Raw genomic sequence first — 18,070 nt, 5'->3', positions numbered from 1 at the left:
ACCTTAATGAAATGGAAACCCAGTGGAAATAAATCCAAGCATCTGAGGGATACTGGTGGTCACAGGGAGTCTTTCAGAAAGCTATGCACACCCTGATTCCTTCAGCTTTTTTGTGGTGGATTTTACTTGAATTCAAAAGAAGAAATAAAACCAGTTTTTCATAACTTGGTGAGATGATGTTGCCAGAAGAAAACGTGAGGGAGCAGACTGTGACAAATTGCAAACCTGTATTTGTTGACATTGAGTTGGGGTTTAGGGCATTTGGCCATTGTTTCCTTACAGTGGGTCAAGCGAGGAAGGGTGTTGCTGCCAGGAACTCTTCTTTTTTTTGGTCTGTCTTAAAATTCCACCTTATTTAAAGGAAGAAATGAGAGAAAACAAGAAACAGACACCAGCTGTTTCAAATGCACTTCCCCCCACCCCCCTTTAAGATGACTTTTTAAAGTCGCATAACCTTATTAAAAAATACACGCATCCCTCACCAGTTGGCTGATGATATTGTATGGTCGTGAGCTGTCACGGGGGTGGGGAGGGCCTGTCTTGAATGAAAAGGTAATTCCATCTTTCAGAATAAGCAGTAGACTTTCAGTGTCAGTTGAGAAAATACATTGCCCATGAACAAGGTAGGGAAATTCTGCTTTGAAGTAAAAGCAGTGTTCACTTTTTCTGATTTTTATTCTAAGCGTTCTTTTCTTTTTTTTTCTTGTTGACTAGTATTTTCAAAGCTCTTCTCTCACTTGTAACTATAGTTGCTTTACATAAAATCAAAACCAAAACACCAAAACAACCCCAACAAAGGGTGTTTAGCTGCTTATTTGTTGTTCTGGACTCTGGTAAATGGACTGCCATTGTTTCAGCAAAGCTACCTACTGCTCAGTGAATTATTGAAACACAGTCTAGTCAGGTTACCTTGAGCACAACTTTTTCCTATGAACTCTGATCCAAGCAAAGCCAGCCACTGTTCATAACTGAGCTTGTCAAGAGTAATTTCCTTTTTCTTGGGGAAAAATCCACTAACCAGTGGCAAATAGGAAATTTGCCATGGTGAATATTGATTGCTAAATGAGATAATTTTTTTTAGAAATTAATTTTCTGTTGTCTTTAAAAGGAAAAACCAAAACTAAAGTGCTCATCAGTGGTTGAAGGAAAAAAACAAAAATTTCTTCAGAACATAATCCAAAGAGATGATGTTTTTGATAAACAGGAAATTAAAAAGCAGATTTTACACTTTTCCCCTCCTTCTAGCAAGGTTATTAACTTCTATGATTTTATAATTGATCTTTTTGATGCCATAGCACCTGAGATGAGGGGATTGAGAGATTCTGGGTTTCTGTGGGGGGAGGGAGGCATGCGTTTGTTTTGCACAGTTGTAGAAAAGAACTTCAGCACATGACTCAAGGTTCAAAAAATAAAAAAGAGGCAAATAGGAACATTAATTATGCCTCTGAACCTTGTAATTGTAGGAGTTTTTAAATACTTGGAGTTGTCAATACAGTGATAGTCTTATCAAACTGAAAAGTGGAATCAATATGTTTGTTCCATTTTGTGACTGCTATTCAGAATGGTAGTGCTATGAATGATGCAAAGTAGTAGTAATTTTCCAGAAAAGCATTAGAGCTTTTCAGCAGGGGGAAGACTATAACTAGGGAAATTGGACAGGGGCAGCAGAGCAGAAACCATCCCTAGTTGCAGCAGCAGGGAAGCCACATGCAGCAGCAGTGTGGTTTTTCTTCTCTGCAGTTCCTTTTGCGTTTCAGCCCTGAGAGATGAAGGGAGAGATTCAAAGTCAGTTGATGCTGGGCAGAAGGCTGATAAGAAAGCAGAATTAGTACACAACTCTCAGTTCTAGCTCTTTTAGGCTAGAAGCTCTTCTAGCACTTCTAGGCTTGTGGTAAAGTGGCACCACAAATGTGGTAGGTCAAGGGGACATAAAAGACATTTAGACCTTGCTGCTATGAGGAAGCCAGTTATTTGTGTCTTAAAAGTCAGTACTGTGCTTTTAAGATTTATCATCTAACTTAAAAAAATGGGCAAAACCAAAGAAATCTATAACCTGTACTGTATGATGATCATCATATATTTTCTCTTTTTTAATGGAGAGGTCAGCAGCAGGTTTCTTTTTCTTTTCTGCTAGGCAGTGTACTTGATGTGACTGGATTATTTCAGGTGCACATCACGAGCTGTTGGACACAGTCCCTCTCCCTTTAGCATCAGTGAAAGGGAATTGTATCACTGGAATTCACAAAAGCAGGTAGTCTAAGCTATAACTGAGCAGTATGTTGAAATAAAACTTTTAAGATGCATCAGCTAGCTGGTGTTCATTGTCTTTAGTGAAATTTTTGCTACATCTGCAGATGAGAGAGGCTTAATAATTAAAAGAAATACTGCTTTTGTGAAGCTTGCAGTGATTTTTTATTGTGGCATATCTTCCCTTCTTCATGTATATACTCTTTTATTTTGAGGATTTATATTGAAGAAAGTAAGCATTTTCCTCCCTAATTCTTGTCACGTGAAGTTCTGTAAAAAACATGCAAAAGGAATGATCTCTCTTGTTTGTTTTTTCTCTCTCATGATGGGATATATGAGAGCAATAATATTTAATGTTCATTGCTAATGAAATAAATTTCCTTTTGATTCATGGATTGCTTCTCTCTGATGACATGTTTAACATTCAGAACACTGATACTTGTTTTAATAAGCTTCTCAAACTTTTGTATTGTTAAAACTATTTTTTGTGGACCTCTACTAAAAAGCATATTGCTAGCTTCAAGATGTTGTGGCATTCATAGAACTTAAATGTGTTTCTGTTACTGTATGCGTTTTTGAGGTTTGGGCTAAAATCTGCTGAGCATAAGTTCTGTGCATGCAGTCAAGCTTTAAAGGAATGAGAACGTTTGACCTGGGAAAGAAAACATGAGAAAAATGTGAACTACAGAAATGTCTTGTTACTAAAATAGGCTTTCCTGTATTGTAGCAACGAAACAATATTTTGAAACATTTAAATCCTGTGATATCTCTGCAGATGACATTGTGTCATGTGTAAAGGTGTGAACTTTCTGCCTTAAACCCTTCTTGAGACATGAGCACCATCCAGCCCAAGATGGTGGGGAAGACAGTACAAGCTGTGGACAGGCTAAAGGGTTGCTTCCCCTCCAGTGTCCTCTCGCCTTCCAATGTTCTTCAGCTTACCAGTTTCCTGAGCCAGACATTGCTTCCATATCTGTGTTTAGTAGCACTTGATAGACCTTTCTTCTATGAATACATCTTCTTTATTTTCTTTTTTTTATTATGCTTTTGGGATTTTTTTTTAAACCCTGTTACACCTTTGTCATCCAGAGTATCCTATTGCAAGGACCTATGCATTTACCAGCACTGAATTTTTTCCAGCATTTTTTTGCCTAATCAGCATTATAGGGTCCTTCTATAACTCCTTGAGGTCAGATTTCTTATCTGCTCTCATTAATATTCCCTGAAAAATTTGCTACTTCACTGTTAACGCTTCTTTGTTATGCACAAGAGATGTCTCAGCACAGATGCTGTGCAACCCTACTCAGTGTCTCATTTGACTAAGAAAACTAGCCATTTTATTCCTGTCCTTAGCTTCCTATACTTTATCAGCCTCTCCTATATATTTTTTTTTTTTCCCCTGAGAATTTAGGAGCACAGGACTGCGTTTATCACATCCTTAGTGACTGAATCAAAGACCTGTTGGAAGTTGGAGAGGCACAGCTTGCTTTGATGATGATTCTTCCCCTTGCTGGTTGTGTTCTTCATTACAGAGTCGTCTAACACTAGCTGGTTCTGGCAGTCTTCTGTTCATTTTATCCATTTTTCCTAAAGTGTCTTTGTCACTTCAGTTCGAGACTCTTTTTTTTCTTGACTTACGTGCTCTCTAGAGGGACCTTTTCTGTATGTGAAAGCATCCCAGATCTCCTATGGTATTTTTTGTGACATGATTTTCCATTCTGAGCAATCTGTAATGCATATCACTGCTCAGTTGTGAGCAGGACTTGCTCTCAATACAGGACACGCTGAGTCTTAGTATTATAACGTGCTTGGCTGGACAGCGAGTCTTTTAACGTTAAGAGTGGTGTATTAGAGAGGTGATGATCTGCAGTGTTACACGATTATTTCCTCTGTATCTTCTCCAGTTTGGTTTTTAAAAAATGTGTAGCAGAAATAGTTTCTGGGATCCAGCATTTCAAATCAAACAGAAGATGCTGGGTTCCAGGAGCCAGGGACATGAAATTATTTCTTAATTCCCTCCATGGCGCTCTCTTGTTCAGATGAGAACTTACATAAGGCACCAGCAGGGTCTTTTCTGCTTTTCTTGGAGCTGAAAAAGCCTAGGTTAAAAACTGTTCTGTTTTAGGACTTCTAAGAAATTGAAGAGAGTCCAGAAGACAGTCTTAAAAAGCAAATACTGTAGGGAAATGTAAGTCTTCAGACGAGTAAAAATGTGCTATGAAAAGATGCCCTGCAGTTACTCCGTGTGTTCACCAAGGTTAAGACAAAAAAGGAGTTTCCTTAAATTACATTAAGGTGTTTTCGTATCAGATGCTAGTAAAGGTTTTATGACAATAGGAGCAGTAAAGCACTACTACGAATTAGAGTGGATATGAATATTTTTATGAACAGATTGGACAAATGGCAGCCCTGGTTTAGATAAACTTGGTACTCCCTTAGCAAAGGATGGACTAAAATGCTTCTCGATGCCCTGGGTCTTCTGTAGCAGCCTTTCTTGCCGGGATGGGCAGCAGCCATGGCTGCGCTGTACCACCAGGTATGGTGAGACCACCCTGCCAGGAGAACCCTCACCCACCAGCTGCGTCTCTGTCCACTTCCAGCCCGCTGACCTCAGCCTCGTAGTCAGCTCCAGGCTGAGGCTGTCATCTGTTGGAGAATAACTTTATCTGTGCTCCAGAGCTACCTTTTGTGAGCATAAATTGCTGGAAGTTATCTGTTGACTCGCTGCTTTTCTCACAGGCATCTGTTAGCTAGGGTACAGCAGCACTGCATTACGGAGGGCTGAGAAATCCTTGAGGTGGGGGGTATTTCCTGCTCAGCGTTTGCAGAATTGAATATATGCCATCCCTAATTGACTTTATTAAGGGTCATCAACTGAGCAGACTAATTTTCCAGGTTCTTTTATGGAAAGGTGTTAGTAAACAGAATTAACAGATGCACTGTCTCCCTGCTGTTAGTTGCCACTGGGATTCATTCTTGATTGCAGTATAATGGTCTGTATTTTTGGTCTTCCTTGGATCTGTGCCCTCTCTAACAGGATGGTTATTTAATGCTTATACACTTCTTCCAGCTGGCAGGCACTCTCCCTTTTTTTGGCATAATTTCTTTCTATTTTTTTTCATATATTTTCCATACTAAGATGGTTTGAGGTGAAAAATACAAAAGTGATGGAAAAGAAAGATAGGAGAAGGTGCCTACTTACAACTATGAAGTGTTTGCATTCTAATTGGTAAAACTGGTCTAATAGGATTTCTGATAACAGAGAGAAATATATCTACCTACCTATTTCTTTGATGTGGTACATCATTATAAGTTAGAAAATTGGGATCTGCAAATGTGTTTAATGTTTGTCACATCTAAATAGTAGCATTGTGGGTATAGTTCATCACCTCTGCTATGTTAATGCCAGCAAAAGTTTGTATATGAATGAACAATTTATGCCTGCACTAAATGAAAATGTCGACGGTTAGCAGAAGATGCTGTTTTGTTAGCCGCTGCTTCACTTGCTAAGATGCCAGGAAGAAGAGCTGAATACATTGTTGGCAGAAAAGCCAGGCAAATTAGCCCAGCCAAAAGAGTCCGTCAAAAAGAAAAAAGTGGGAATTAAACTTGGCAGGCTATTTGCTTATGTGCTCTGGGGGAAAAAATGAAAAACACGTATTTTGCCAGAAAAAAGTGGAAAGTCAATTCAAAAAAAACCCCCAGAATTATCCTCCACCGAAAAAAAAACCCAAAACCCAAGGAAATCTATGCTGATGTCAGGACAGCACAAACTGAATCTAAGCAAGCCATAGGCTACCCTAACCTAGCTTTAAAAAGTCAAGTTTCCTCATTAGAGCACAATTAAAAGAAGACTTAACTGAACCAGCCTTTGTATCCTAACATTTGAAAATACTTTTTTATCTTTTTCTCCAGATTTTCATAATAGAATTTTCTCTTGAATAATCGTACTCTTACAGTATGGGCTTTTTTAATTATAGAAAAAATATCTCATACTATGAAACAAAATGAAGTTTCATTAACTTGCAAGTATAAAAGTCTAGGCTACTGATGCAGTTACTCGGGGAAAGTATCAAGCTTTGCGGAGAGGAATAGAGGATGTATATATTCCTTATTATACTCTCTCTGCTGATATTTAGGGTTGATCTCAGGTCATCCATAGTTGCCAAGGGTTCTGTAAGCTTCCCATCCCCTCTCTCAAATGCAGCATTAATGTGCTACCCTGGAGCGTGTGAAATAGAAATATTTAGTATAAGTCTGTAAGCTGTCCTTGTAACCATAGGTGAAGAAAGCTTAGCAGAAAGCTATGGGGATTTATGGCATTGCTGCTACTCGGTGGTGCAGTGTGGTGGTGTGCTTTGCACACCCCAAAGAAACGGGGCAGCAAGGAGGTGACCGTATGTGTTTAGATTAAAGCCATTTTTGTCTGTGAGAACAGCAGTCACATCTACTCAAACCTTTAAGTTTGGATGCTGTTTTGGGTACAGAGGTAAGTTCAGTTTCCATCTAAACAAGTTAATTGGTGAAAACTCATTCCCTGGAGATGAAATTGAAAAAAACCCATATATTTCCAGGCTTTCCAATGTTTTATCGCAAGTACCAGAAATACTTTTAAATTTTATTTTCTCAAGTCAAATAAGCACCTGCAGGCAGCTCCCTCCACCCTTTCTCAAGATGGCTGGTGGACTTACCCCTGCCTGGAGGGAAGGAGAACTCTCTAGCCTGTCTTCTCCATCCATCAGGTCTCTGAGCTGGAGACTCATAAGAGGTAAGTGTAGCAGTCCTGCTCATGAGAGAGAGTGCCGTGCTAGAGAATGAACAAAAATGCTTCTTTTCCTTTAATTTTATTTAGGTTAAACATTGGAGAACTAGGGGTTTTTTCAAGTTTCTAAAGTGCATTTTTCTTTTAAGAAAGATTTTTCAAAGCAGAGACCTTTATGTTCCCCACATTTTTAATATATTTTTTTCTTGTATACATGGTTGACTGGCTTCAAGCCAACATATTGGTGTGACTTGCTACCCAGACCAGCAATGCCAGAGAGGGAGCTTGCCCTCAGAGAGGGAACAAAATGTCTTTGGAGCCCTTTGGCTTGCAGTAGCCTAGCTAGATGGCTGATACGGAGAAGAGCTGACGTATGGGCACTCGAAAGTTGCCTCTGTCCTTAGGTGTCTGTTGTTTCCCCAGGACAACTGTGTATGTGTTAACTTTTGATAAGAGTCCTTTCAAAAATAGCCCAGTGAACAATCAGGAAAACATAGCAGGATCCAGTCCTCCCAGTTGTCCTCATTGCTTCCTCGGGGACTCCCTGGGGGCTTTCTGCAAGACGCCGGGTTGGCCTTTGTAGCCCTTGGCTACTGACAGCGTGCTCAGTCCCTGGGACTTTCGTTCGCCTGCAGGAAAGCCAGTCATCTGCAAGAGAGAGACTTTATCGGAACTCATAGGTAAACACCCCCACGTGTCAAAGCGAGTGGCTGACTAATGATTTGCTGACAGAAGAGGTGGTTGTAGAAAGCATCTGAAGAATCGGAAAAGAGAAGGGAAGAGAGTCTGTTTCCAGATAATATGAAGCAAAAAATTATTCGGGGGCAAAAAACCCCAATGCATTTATAAGAGCACACTGCTTTGTTTTACAGGACAGCTTCTTTAAATAAGAAAGCTGGAGGACAGCAGCTTGAATCAAATGAGCTGGCTCTACGAGGTGATTTTGCTCATCCAACACGCTGCTGCTAGGAGTCCCTGAAACTTTCTAAAGGATATTCTTCTGGTCTCCTGCGTAGGCTGTTACACTGTCTCCTCTAGTAGTGCACTGGGCCTCACAGAAGTATGGGTGATGAGAGGGCTCTTTTCTTCTCTTCATTCTCCAGTTGCTTTTGCTGCTGCTTTTTATCAAATACATGATTTAGCTGAAGGCAAAGAGCATTTTGTTGAAGAAATGGTAATGAGGGTTTTCTGGGAATTAGAGATCAAGGATTTTTTTTTTTTTTAAAAGCACGTTTCAACTCCTGACAATTTTGTGGAGGAAAGAAACTTGAATACCTGCAAAGGTGTGAAATGTCTGTGCAGCCTTTGAAGAGCTGTACAAAAGCCTTCAGAAGTGTATCTCTTCAAAAACAGACATGCCAAGCGAGAAAGAGTTGAAAGGAATGTTATCTGTGACTGAAAACTAGTTTTAAAATGCAAACCTTAGCTCAGCTTTCAAATGTACTATTTGTCGAAGGTAAAGCAAGATACCTCTTGACCTTTAAGCAGGAAAGTGATGGTTAAAGCCAGCTAGAAGGGGTTGTCTTTGGGGAGCACAGCCCAAGCTCTTTGGTGCCCCAGGCACTTCCCTGTTTCGTGCTCCAGTCTGCTGTAGCATCTGTCTTCACAGGGCAGACCTAAACCTGTTGCATGGACCCACCAGAGGATTAGCCTTTACTGGATGGCTCTCATAGCTGTGGTCGTCTCTTTCGCAGCAGTTGAGATCCTCTTCAGGATGAAACATGAAGCCTGCCTCTGCTGTCTCATCAGTAACTACACAAGATCTGCTAGGTAGCTAAAAATAGAGAAGTCCCTGGCACCCGTGGATTTCACAGTGCCACAGAAGATGATGCTGGGAGCATGGGTGGCTCTTGCGGCAGCAGCAGCATTTGGGCGTAGGGGGACAGTCGGTGCTGGGGTGAAATGGCCGCACGCTCTAGTGACTGTTTCCCAGTTGTTGCAATGACCATGTTGGCAAAATGACTAAAAGAAACGAACGTGGCAACTGAAGTCATTAAACATGGCCTTTGTCACCCTGAGGACCTGCCCTGCACAGCTGGAGTGCAGCAGCAGTGGCATCGTGGCATTTCCATGAGCAAGCCCCGTGTTGTTCACTCTTCTGGTAGAAGACGAGAAGGCAACGGAGGGAAAGAAAAGGGTTTCTGTTGCTTTTTGAGCTGGCGGAGCCTGCACAGGAGTGAAGGGGCAATCACAGCTGGTGCAGGGGTTGTTTGGGGACAGAAACCCGTGTTTCAGTTAGCTAGATCAGCTCTGCCATCTCATGGAGCTTCTCCCCAAAGTGCCCACTGCTCGCTGTGCAGCCTGCCACTGGTGTCCCAATAGACTTGTCCAGCTCGCTGTCATCTCCAGAGGACCATCACCCCACCCAGGTTGGCACAATCCACCCCACCTGGCAGCCCTGCTTGGAGGGGCTCGGTACCACAATAGCATGGGCTGGGAAACACTTGGCTTTGGCTGTGTTGTCAAGTGCTGGTCTGGGAAGTGATGCCCAGCACCCACTCACCCCACAGCAATCTGCTGCCAGTGCCGTTAGCATAGGTGCACGAAGAAGTACCAAATGCCACCAGAATTTGAAAGAAAGAGGTCATCTTGCTGCTGTGTGGTTCTAGTTACCCAAATACTTGGTTGAGATTGAATAGAAACATTAAATGTCACCTGATGAAGTAAAAACCTCTCTAATTAGGCTTTAAAATACATTGCGTTATAGTTTATTTTCCATAAAAATATGTAAATAATTAGTGCTTCTAAATGAGATTTAGTAAGTCATGGTACTTGAAAACCTTCATGCCAACTATACTTTGACTTTTCAATGTCTTTCTGGAGCCTTACAAAGTAGAAAGTTGTGCTTTTCCATCTTTCATGTCATATTTATGCTCGTGAGCCCTTTTCTGAGCCATCATGTTTACATTTTCTTTCCCTTCTCTCTGTGGCCACCCAGAGCTCCCTAGTGGGGTCAGAGAAAGCGGTGGATTTTTTTTCTTTTTTTTTTTTCCAGTGTGGTGGTATTTAGTTTGTATGATGCAATGCTGTCCTCAGGATGTAACGGTCAGTTTGACCTCCTTACAAACACTGAGCAAATATGTGAGAAAACATTTTACAAGCCACGAGAGGATTCTTGGGGGCTCTCAGCAGAGCAGAATAATTTTCCTTGGCCGGCGACAGTGAGGACTAGACTGTGCCGCTGACCGTAGCAGCGTATGAAGAACAGCCTTGTAAACAGCAAAAGTCACCACAGACTGGGCTCACTCACTGTTTTTTCCACATCGTTTTATCTCATTTCATTTTATGGAAACTTGAAAGATATTTATTTAGGTTACTACTTCCTCTGTAGCCTTCATGACACCCTTCAACTTCACATCTGCAACCTTCAGACTTAAGGAAGGAGCATGCACCATGGCTGGGCTGTAAGCAGGGTCTCCTGATTTCACAGAAGTTGCAGTATCCCACAAGGGCAGGGCATGGAAAGACAACATGTTGTATTTTTCATTTTGATTGTGAGAGAAAGGCCATTTTTATGGCTTTCCATAGATTAATGGATGATTAATGGAAAAATATTTGCAAGGCATGTATGTATTTGAGTTACGATTCCTCATTTTAAATTGTTAGGGATACTAAGAATTGCCGTACATCTGTGGCAGAATCTGGTGTTTCTGTTGAGGATTAAGAAAAAGGGAATGCTTTGAAGCCCAAGAGTTATCTCTTCTTTTAAAAAACTTAGGTGTTCCTTCTGCTGGACAAAAAAGTTATTAATTCCCCTAGTACTCTTAAGATTTTATATTAGGAGGGGGAAATAAAATCAAGCTCTCAAATCTAAGGTCACATCTTTTTGTATATGGTACAGTATTTGCCATGAGTTAAAGACATTAACTTAAGTAAATTGTTTATTGTTCTACAAAAAATACTTTAAAGTTCACTCTTTTTGTGATAGCATTAAAATTCCCAAAGGAATTTCATATCCATGAAATTTTTTTAATCATGTGCCAACTGCCTCTTATGACATGTATGAACTCACTATGGCAAATGAAACAGTTTGTTATTAACTCTAAAAAAATATATTAATAACACACCTTTGGTATATTTCTGATAGATCAGTAGTCTGGCTCGTTGACAGATTAATAGATTAGGGCACATTGTGATTTTTATGTAAAAGACAATTTTACACAAGAAGATAGTAGACATTACCAATTTACCATTTCAGCTAAAATTATTAACAACAACAGAAAAATATAGTACTATTAAAAAGAAAGATGGTTTCTGTTGTTAGTTGCAGCCCCAGGGCCGGTTCCTGTGTGTCCCTCTGCCCTGCTGGAGACAGAAGCCCAGCGGGACATGAGCAGTGTGGATCGTAGCCAGCAGCTGAGGAATAATATAAAATTCCTCTTTCTTTATTGTGGAGGGGTATGATCAAAGTAGCTGTGTGTGTTTCTTTCTGTATCTTTCCTGGCTGTGTTAGAATATAATTTTTTTTACACTCCAGCGTAAATCACTCCAGTGATTTAAATGAGCAAGGCTGTCATCTGTCACCTTGCAATTTTTTGTCTCACATAAAAACCTTTCTGCCCTGAAAGATCTGTGTCCTGCTGGGAAAACATGCTCTTACTGGGGAATGTGGCATTAATGTTGCTTAGGATAACAGAATAACACCGCCTAGAATAATGTCATTTCACCTTAGCTTTCCGTGCTCAGAAAAAAACCAGAAATTCCTGTAAGTCCTGCTAGCAACCAGAGAGCAGCTTCCTGTAGGTATGTTTAAGTTTTGTAATGACTAGCACACCTCAGGCCAACCTTTCTTTCGCCCCACCTCTTGGTTAAAAACTGATTTCACATCTCATGGAGCTGCATAATTATCATCAAGTAAAATCTTCTCTGAGGGGGTGAATGGTGGCTGGTGATTTATTTCACAGATTATGAATATGGTAAAATAAGAAAGGCAAGCAGGTGCTGCAAATGCATCAGGACCCTCCAGCAGCAGTAATACAAATCACAGCAGTGGTGGTAAACGGAGACTGGAAAGGGGCAGTGCTTTTACCGTGGAGAAAACCTGGTGCTTCTGATGTCAGGAACGTGAAATGTGTGCCCTTGTGTGGTGAAAAATTGTAGGTTTGTATGAAAGCATACCTGGCTTTTATCTTAAACCTTGAGTGTATCAGCAAGGAAGGGAAAGATTTTTCCCTCTCACCCTTCGGCATTCCTTCCATAAATCAAATTCGAATGGAATTGCCACTCGATAGTTTAGACTAGTGCTGCCCCAGTTGTTTCAGTGATCCTACAACAGTCTACCCTAAAAAGGAATACTAAAAATCTCTTTTTGACTAAATATAAGCTGATCACTAGTTAAAGCTGCAGGATTTTCCACGTGAATTTACATTGCTTTTATTGTGTGGATGTTTCTCGGACCATATTAATCAAATATTGTTTTCTGAATGACAAGAAGGTCTCTTTTACACTTCTGTGTTGGGTATTGATACTTACTTATCTCAGGGAATATTTTCTGACTCACTGCATTCATTATTCTTGCAAAGAAACTATAAGTTTCTTTGTTGTGAGGTAATGTCTGTTCATCTTTGTATGGGAGTAAGAAAAGAGGAATGGTTCTTGGTTGGGTGTTACTAATTGTTTTTAAATCTTACGTAGGTGTTTCTGCCTCTCAATCCGTCAATCAAGTGCAAGCTGGCTTAGACATAATTTAAAGTATTGCCAGGACAATATTTCAGATTTTTTAAAATCCAAGCAATTTATGAATTCATTGCAGGTCTCTGCAGGTTCTTACAGAAACCAAAAATATGTATCCCTGAAAACATCTCTGGTGGTGTCTATAGTAAAAGTACAATAAACCTTTAAAGAAGTGCAATTTTTAATTCATGTTAAAAAACCCTTATTGGGGTGATAGGAGGGACACGTTGCCTGTGCCACCTTACTGTCCCACCAGTAGATTTCTTAGTAATATTCATAGCATTGAGAATGGGGGGCTGGTTAGCTTCAGCTCAGAAGCTTGAATGTCAAAATTCAGGTCTTGACCATAAATCTTCTGGTATGTATTTAAGGCAAGCCCTTCTCAGTATGCTTGAATACACGGGGGAGCAGGGGAGATGGGTTCTTTGTATCCCAATTGGCAATTTTTATGTTGTTTTCTTTGATGGTTCCTCACCATGTGATTTACTTCCCAGCCCAGGATCTTCTGATGTGCTTATAAAATCTGAATCACATAAGTGTAAGACAGACGAGGAAACAGGAATGTACTTTAAAAGGCTTATGGACCCAAATGTGACACTTGTGGGAAGAGCTTTTCTGCACTGAGGTCTCAGAAGCGGATGCTGCAGCTGGAGGCCGGTACCCCACGCGGCCCCAGGAGAGCAGGGGATGCTCTCCATGTCTCCCCCGCTGCTGAGCACTTCTGTCTTGCCAGGGGCACGTTGCCCACTGAAGTGTTCTCCATTGCATTTTATTTACTTGATGAAGTATGGATTTGATTAGTCATTGATTTGATATTGATGTGCATCAAGCCTATTGCATTATAAAAGCACGCGTCTTTAAATGAGAATGAAGATTGCTTTGCAAAGATGAGCTCCTTTCATCTTTGCTTATGTTGTCTTGCGTTGGTTTTTTTTTTGCCCTGTATGTCTCTTCAGAGTCAGTGGGTCTGCTTGCAGAGTAAGGGTCTGTTAGACTAGATAAGGATAGTGGAATTCAATCCCGCTTGCAGGTACATTTATTATTGTGCTAGAGTAAAGCTAGAAATGGAATATAGTTCCTTGGGGTTCAGTAGCTATGCCTAGTCTTTGAAAAATGATAAATAGCTCCTAATTAGATGAACAACAAATCAGGAAAATGATAAATACTTTCTAATAAGCCCTTTTCTCAGTGGGAGTTTACACAACAGGCTCAATTCTGAACATCTGAGGAATGTACAGAATTGTAATCAAAAGTGATGTATGTTTTTATATCAAGTGTAAGCTGTGCGAGTTAGAGCTTATGTTTGTTCATTCCAGTCATTGAATGAAGCAGAATAAAAAAAAAAATAAAATAATTGTTGTCTCAATTTCATTTATTCTGGCTACTTCAGGTTTCCCCCAGGGTGTATTTAGAAGAAAGAAGAGTCTGAAAATAATCTCCTGAATATTTCAAATGTAACTCAGTATGCAAGTTGATCCACGTGTCCCGCTTTGAATCATGCAGTAATCTCAATATAAGAATTGTGTTATTTGCAGCAAGGAAAAAAAAAATGGTTTTTTGCATGCTAGGACAAAATGGCTTCCCACCCCACCCCCCCCCACCCCGAAACTTTCTAATGATATTTAGAAGTGCATAGATGAACCTGTAGATGACTTTTAAAGTATTTGTTATAGCCTCAGCACAATTCTTTGTCTCTGAGATGACTGTATAAAATATGAGATAAAGAAAAAAACTTGTTAATAGAGAAAGGAAAATGCATTATTAAACCTCTTTCTTTTTTTTTTTTTTTTTTTCTTTCCTCCCCCACAGGACATTAATGTATGTATCCTTGAAAACTACCCTGAATGTTCCAATCCCAGGTTATTTTACATCATACCGTATTTCTGTGGACAGCATCCAAGATGCAGGTAAATATATACAAGGTATCCCAATTTGTTCAGCAATAGCTATTGCCAACAATTTGTCAGAACCTGGTAATAAAGAGGCAGCAGTTGTTTGAAGTACAAGAGAAAAGTGTAAGTACAAGTGTAGCACTGTATGTGGTAACTGCATGCATATAGTTTGGAATAAGGAGGGTAGGGCAAATGTAGTACTATTCTTTTTTCTTGATTTAATACGTGAATAATTCCTCAAATCTGGATGTGTTTACGTGGATTCTTTTTTTTTCTGGGTTGGCAAGGTGAGAATTGCAGTGACCATATGTGCTTGTTACTCGTTTTACCTCACTGTAATTTTGTAATACGTGTTTTAGCTCTGCTCAGATGCTCGTATCAGGTCTATACATGAGGAATTCCAGGTTTCTATGTCCATGTAAGAAATACTAATCATGCTTAGAACTATGTAAAGTGCAGCTTCCTACTCTGTAATTGAGCTAGCTCATTTTAAATGTGTCTGTCTACACCATTCTCGTACATGTCTGAATAATTTTAAATACCTTCTTGTTTTCAAATACTTTTGTATTGTTGGTCACAGCATGTTCTTTATTAGGTTTGTTCAACTTCAAGGTATTCTATTTATTTATTGTTACTGCTTCTCCATAGTGGAACAACTGCACATGTTTTCAAAAATTTCTTTCTAAAGCCATACTTCTTTGTAGCAGTAATAACAAGTGAAAGTGTCTTCCTTCTTACATCTCTAAGTATCTTTGCTGTAAAATCCTGCTTTAGTTTTTTGACATAAGCGAAGTTATGATTAAGAAGCAAAACAGATTCATGACTTCATTTTCATTACACATTTTTTTCTTAATGTATTTTGGCCTCATTTGCAAATGCTTATGGTTGCACATTGAACTTGTGTCATGAGTAATCCCATTAACAACACTCACATACCTGAATACTTCCACAACATACCTCTACGAGGTTCCCAAGCAGTATATTGAAGTAGTGTTTTGTAGCTTGTTATAGATCTGTCTCCTATCATGCCCTTGCACTTCCTTCAGCTAATTCCAAGTCACACAAGGAGCTGCAAGGAGGTTTGTAGTATTTGTTAGGACACTTTGCTCTTCCAGAAAATGGATCACTGCACAGAAGGTGGAAGAGAATGAAAAACCTGCTCCAAGTCTGCTCTAGTAGGTGTGTAAAGCAATAAGTTTTTCCACATCACCAAAAGAGCTTCTGACAAATGTTGTTGAATTCCCTGTTGCATAGAGTTTGCAATAGCCTAATGGAGTTAGGGAAGAGGTGTGATCACCAGCCACTCTCAGGTAGCATGTGTGACTCAGATGTTCATCATACCAGCTGGAGCCTGTGAAAAAGCTGATTTCCTTTAGTTTGGGGCACTGGCATTATATCCCCTATCAATACGAATGCTGACTGCTGCTCCCAGGACATAATTAACATGAGTTAGTCTAAGGGATTTAGGATTCATATGCTCGTCTAACTAAATTGTGCTTCTAAGAAACTATGAGAGAAGCATAAAGATGTACTGGTGTCCTGCCAGCTTCTCCCACTGGGGGAAAAGATAGAGTAACCCTAAACTGATCTTCAAAACCAGTGTCAGTCAGAACAAACAAATGCAAGTCCTGTAGCAGAGCCGCAGGGCAGTCAGGGGTGATGGCAGGGAAGGGGAAGCTCATGGAGACTTTGGCAAAAGTTAAAATGAAGGACAAGGTGGGAAACAGCCTGGTAGCCTCCTGTGTGGTATTCGCTGGGTAACAGCAAGCAATGATTGCTTGCAGCAGTTCTCCTGAGGTGGTTCAAGGACACTGCCACCCCTTAGCACCCTTCATCACCCAAGGATGTCATTCCTCCCGTGAGACAGGTCATGGCTTCCAAGTCGAAATACAGAAGTTCACAAGTTTGAGCTTATAAATAACTTGGTGAAAGACGTCTTCAGAACGGAGTACTTCCATGCAGTGATTCACTTCCTTTTAATGCGATCTTGTTTTTACATGCCAAACCAATTCTAGATGTTGTGTGGAAAAGCTCAGTAAGCCACTCGGGTTTGGGGGGGGGGGTTTATGTTCTGTTAGAAGTACAGCACTGAATATTTTTTGATTCAGTTGTGTTCTTGGCTTGAATTTCTGAAGTAAATGCATCTTTAAACTTTTTTTTTTCTCTCCTCCCTCTCTCTCTCCCTCCATTAATGTCATACAGGGAGCCTGGTGAATGGGCCCTTGAAAGAGCGAAGCTGAACGTTAATGAAAATTTTCTGCTTGTGGGCATTCTGGAGGAGTTGGAGGATGTGCTGCTTTTATTAGAAAGATTCTTACCTCATTATTTCAAGGATGTGCTTAGCATCTACAAAAACCCAGGTAACTTTTTCCATTAAAAAGCTATTCTTACAGAAACTTTGGCAAAATCTGCATGGCTGCTGAAAGGTACGTGTTGTCTTGCTTATTCAATGAAGAGATTTATCTCCCTTTTGGGGAGCAGATTTGATTGATGGGGAAGGCTACTTATTCTGCTTTTATTCTTAATGTTACTGTGTAGTTTTCATTCCTGGGCAAGCACTTGGTGCTCCAGTGGTCTTGCCACATGCCAGAAGGCTTCCCGTTTACCACCGGAGTGGCCTTTTCTTCTTTTAATTCTGTCATACTCAGCTCTCAAATAATACTGTCAAAATATTCTCAAAATGGTGTCAGTAATATCTGCCTAAGTAAACCTTCAAGAAATGGTTTGGGGAGCTGAATGCTTTGGAGATTCTCCAGTACCAGGATATTTCTTTTCCCTCAGCCTTAACTAAGAGTTGAAATGAAATCAACATTCAGTTAAACTGAGTTTAGGTAAAGTACAAATAAGAACATGTATTTACAGCACTTTAAGTACAAAGCATGCTGAGGAAAAAAGCTTGGGAGACTTGAGTAGAGAAATGAAAACAGAGAGCTCTTAATCTACCCCTTAATTTGCACCCCACAGTCAATCTGAAAGGGTTCTCTCTTCTCTACATCAGTCCATCCCTCCCAACGCTTATTTATTGCTAACTTCTTTAGGAGGCAGTCTTGTGTCCTATGCCTAAACCAAGACATATGATGCTTCTGTGGGGCTGTGCATGTCATTCCAGCAGAACTGATTTCCTGCTCATATTTGGCTGGGCCATCAGCATCATGTGAACCAGGGAGGGGTAAAACTTCCCTTATTGCTTGGTGACTCGGTTACGTTCATGTCAGTGTGAAACGCCTACAGCCACTGAAATGTGTGTTTTGTACCAAGTTGTATATTAAAAACACGTGGATCAAAGATTGAATTTTGTTTGTAATGCATGCAGCTGATGGCTGGCTTTTGACTGAGAGCAGCTATCACAGTAATCAGTCACTTTGGAGAAATTACGGGTTTCTGTCCGTAGCCAGGAATTACGGGTGACTGTGCACCAATCCCTGCTTGCAGGATGCATCTTTGAAAATTTTGTATTTAGTGATGATACAGATATTATAGGGAAAGTGTGGCATTC

At 40.3% G+C, this 18,070-nt stretch overlaps 1 protein-coding gene across 3 annotated transcripts in view; it reads left to right on the top strand.

Moving 5' to 3' along the window:
• Positions 1–18,070, top strand: part of UST (uronyl 2-sulfotransferase) — a 176,671-nt gene that overhangs the window by 118,582 nt on the left and 40,019 nt on the right. For all 3 annotated transcript variants that reach the window (XM_052784767.1, XM_052784769.1, XM_052784770.1), the window contains exons 6-7: positions 14,492–14,589; positions 16,777–16,934. In XM_052784767.1, coding sequence (XP_052640727.1) covers positions 14,492–14,589; positions 16,777–16,934 — 256 coding nt within the window. The remainder of the gene's footprint in view (positions 1–14,491; positions 14,590–16,776; positions 16,935–18,070) is intronic.

This window comes from Harpia harpyja, chromosome 4 (assembly GCF_026419915.1).
Source record: "Harpia harpyja isolate bHarHar1 chromosome 4, bHarHar1 primary haplotype, whole genome shotgun sequence".
NCBI classification, from domain to species: Eukaryota; Metazoa; Chordata; class Aves; order Accipitriformes; family Accipitridae; genus Harpia; species Harpia harpyja.
This window is presented reverse-complemented; position numbering and strand designations above follow the sequence as displayed.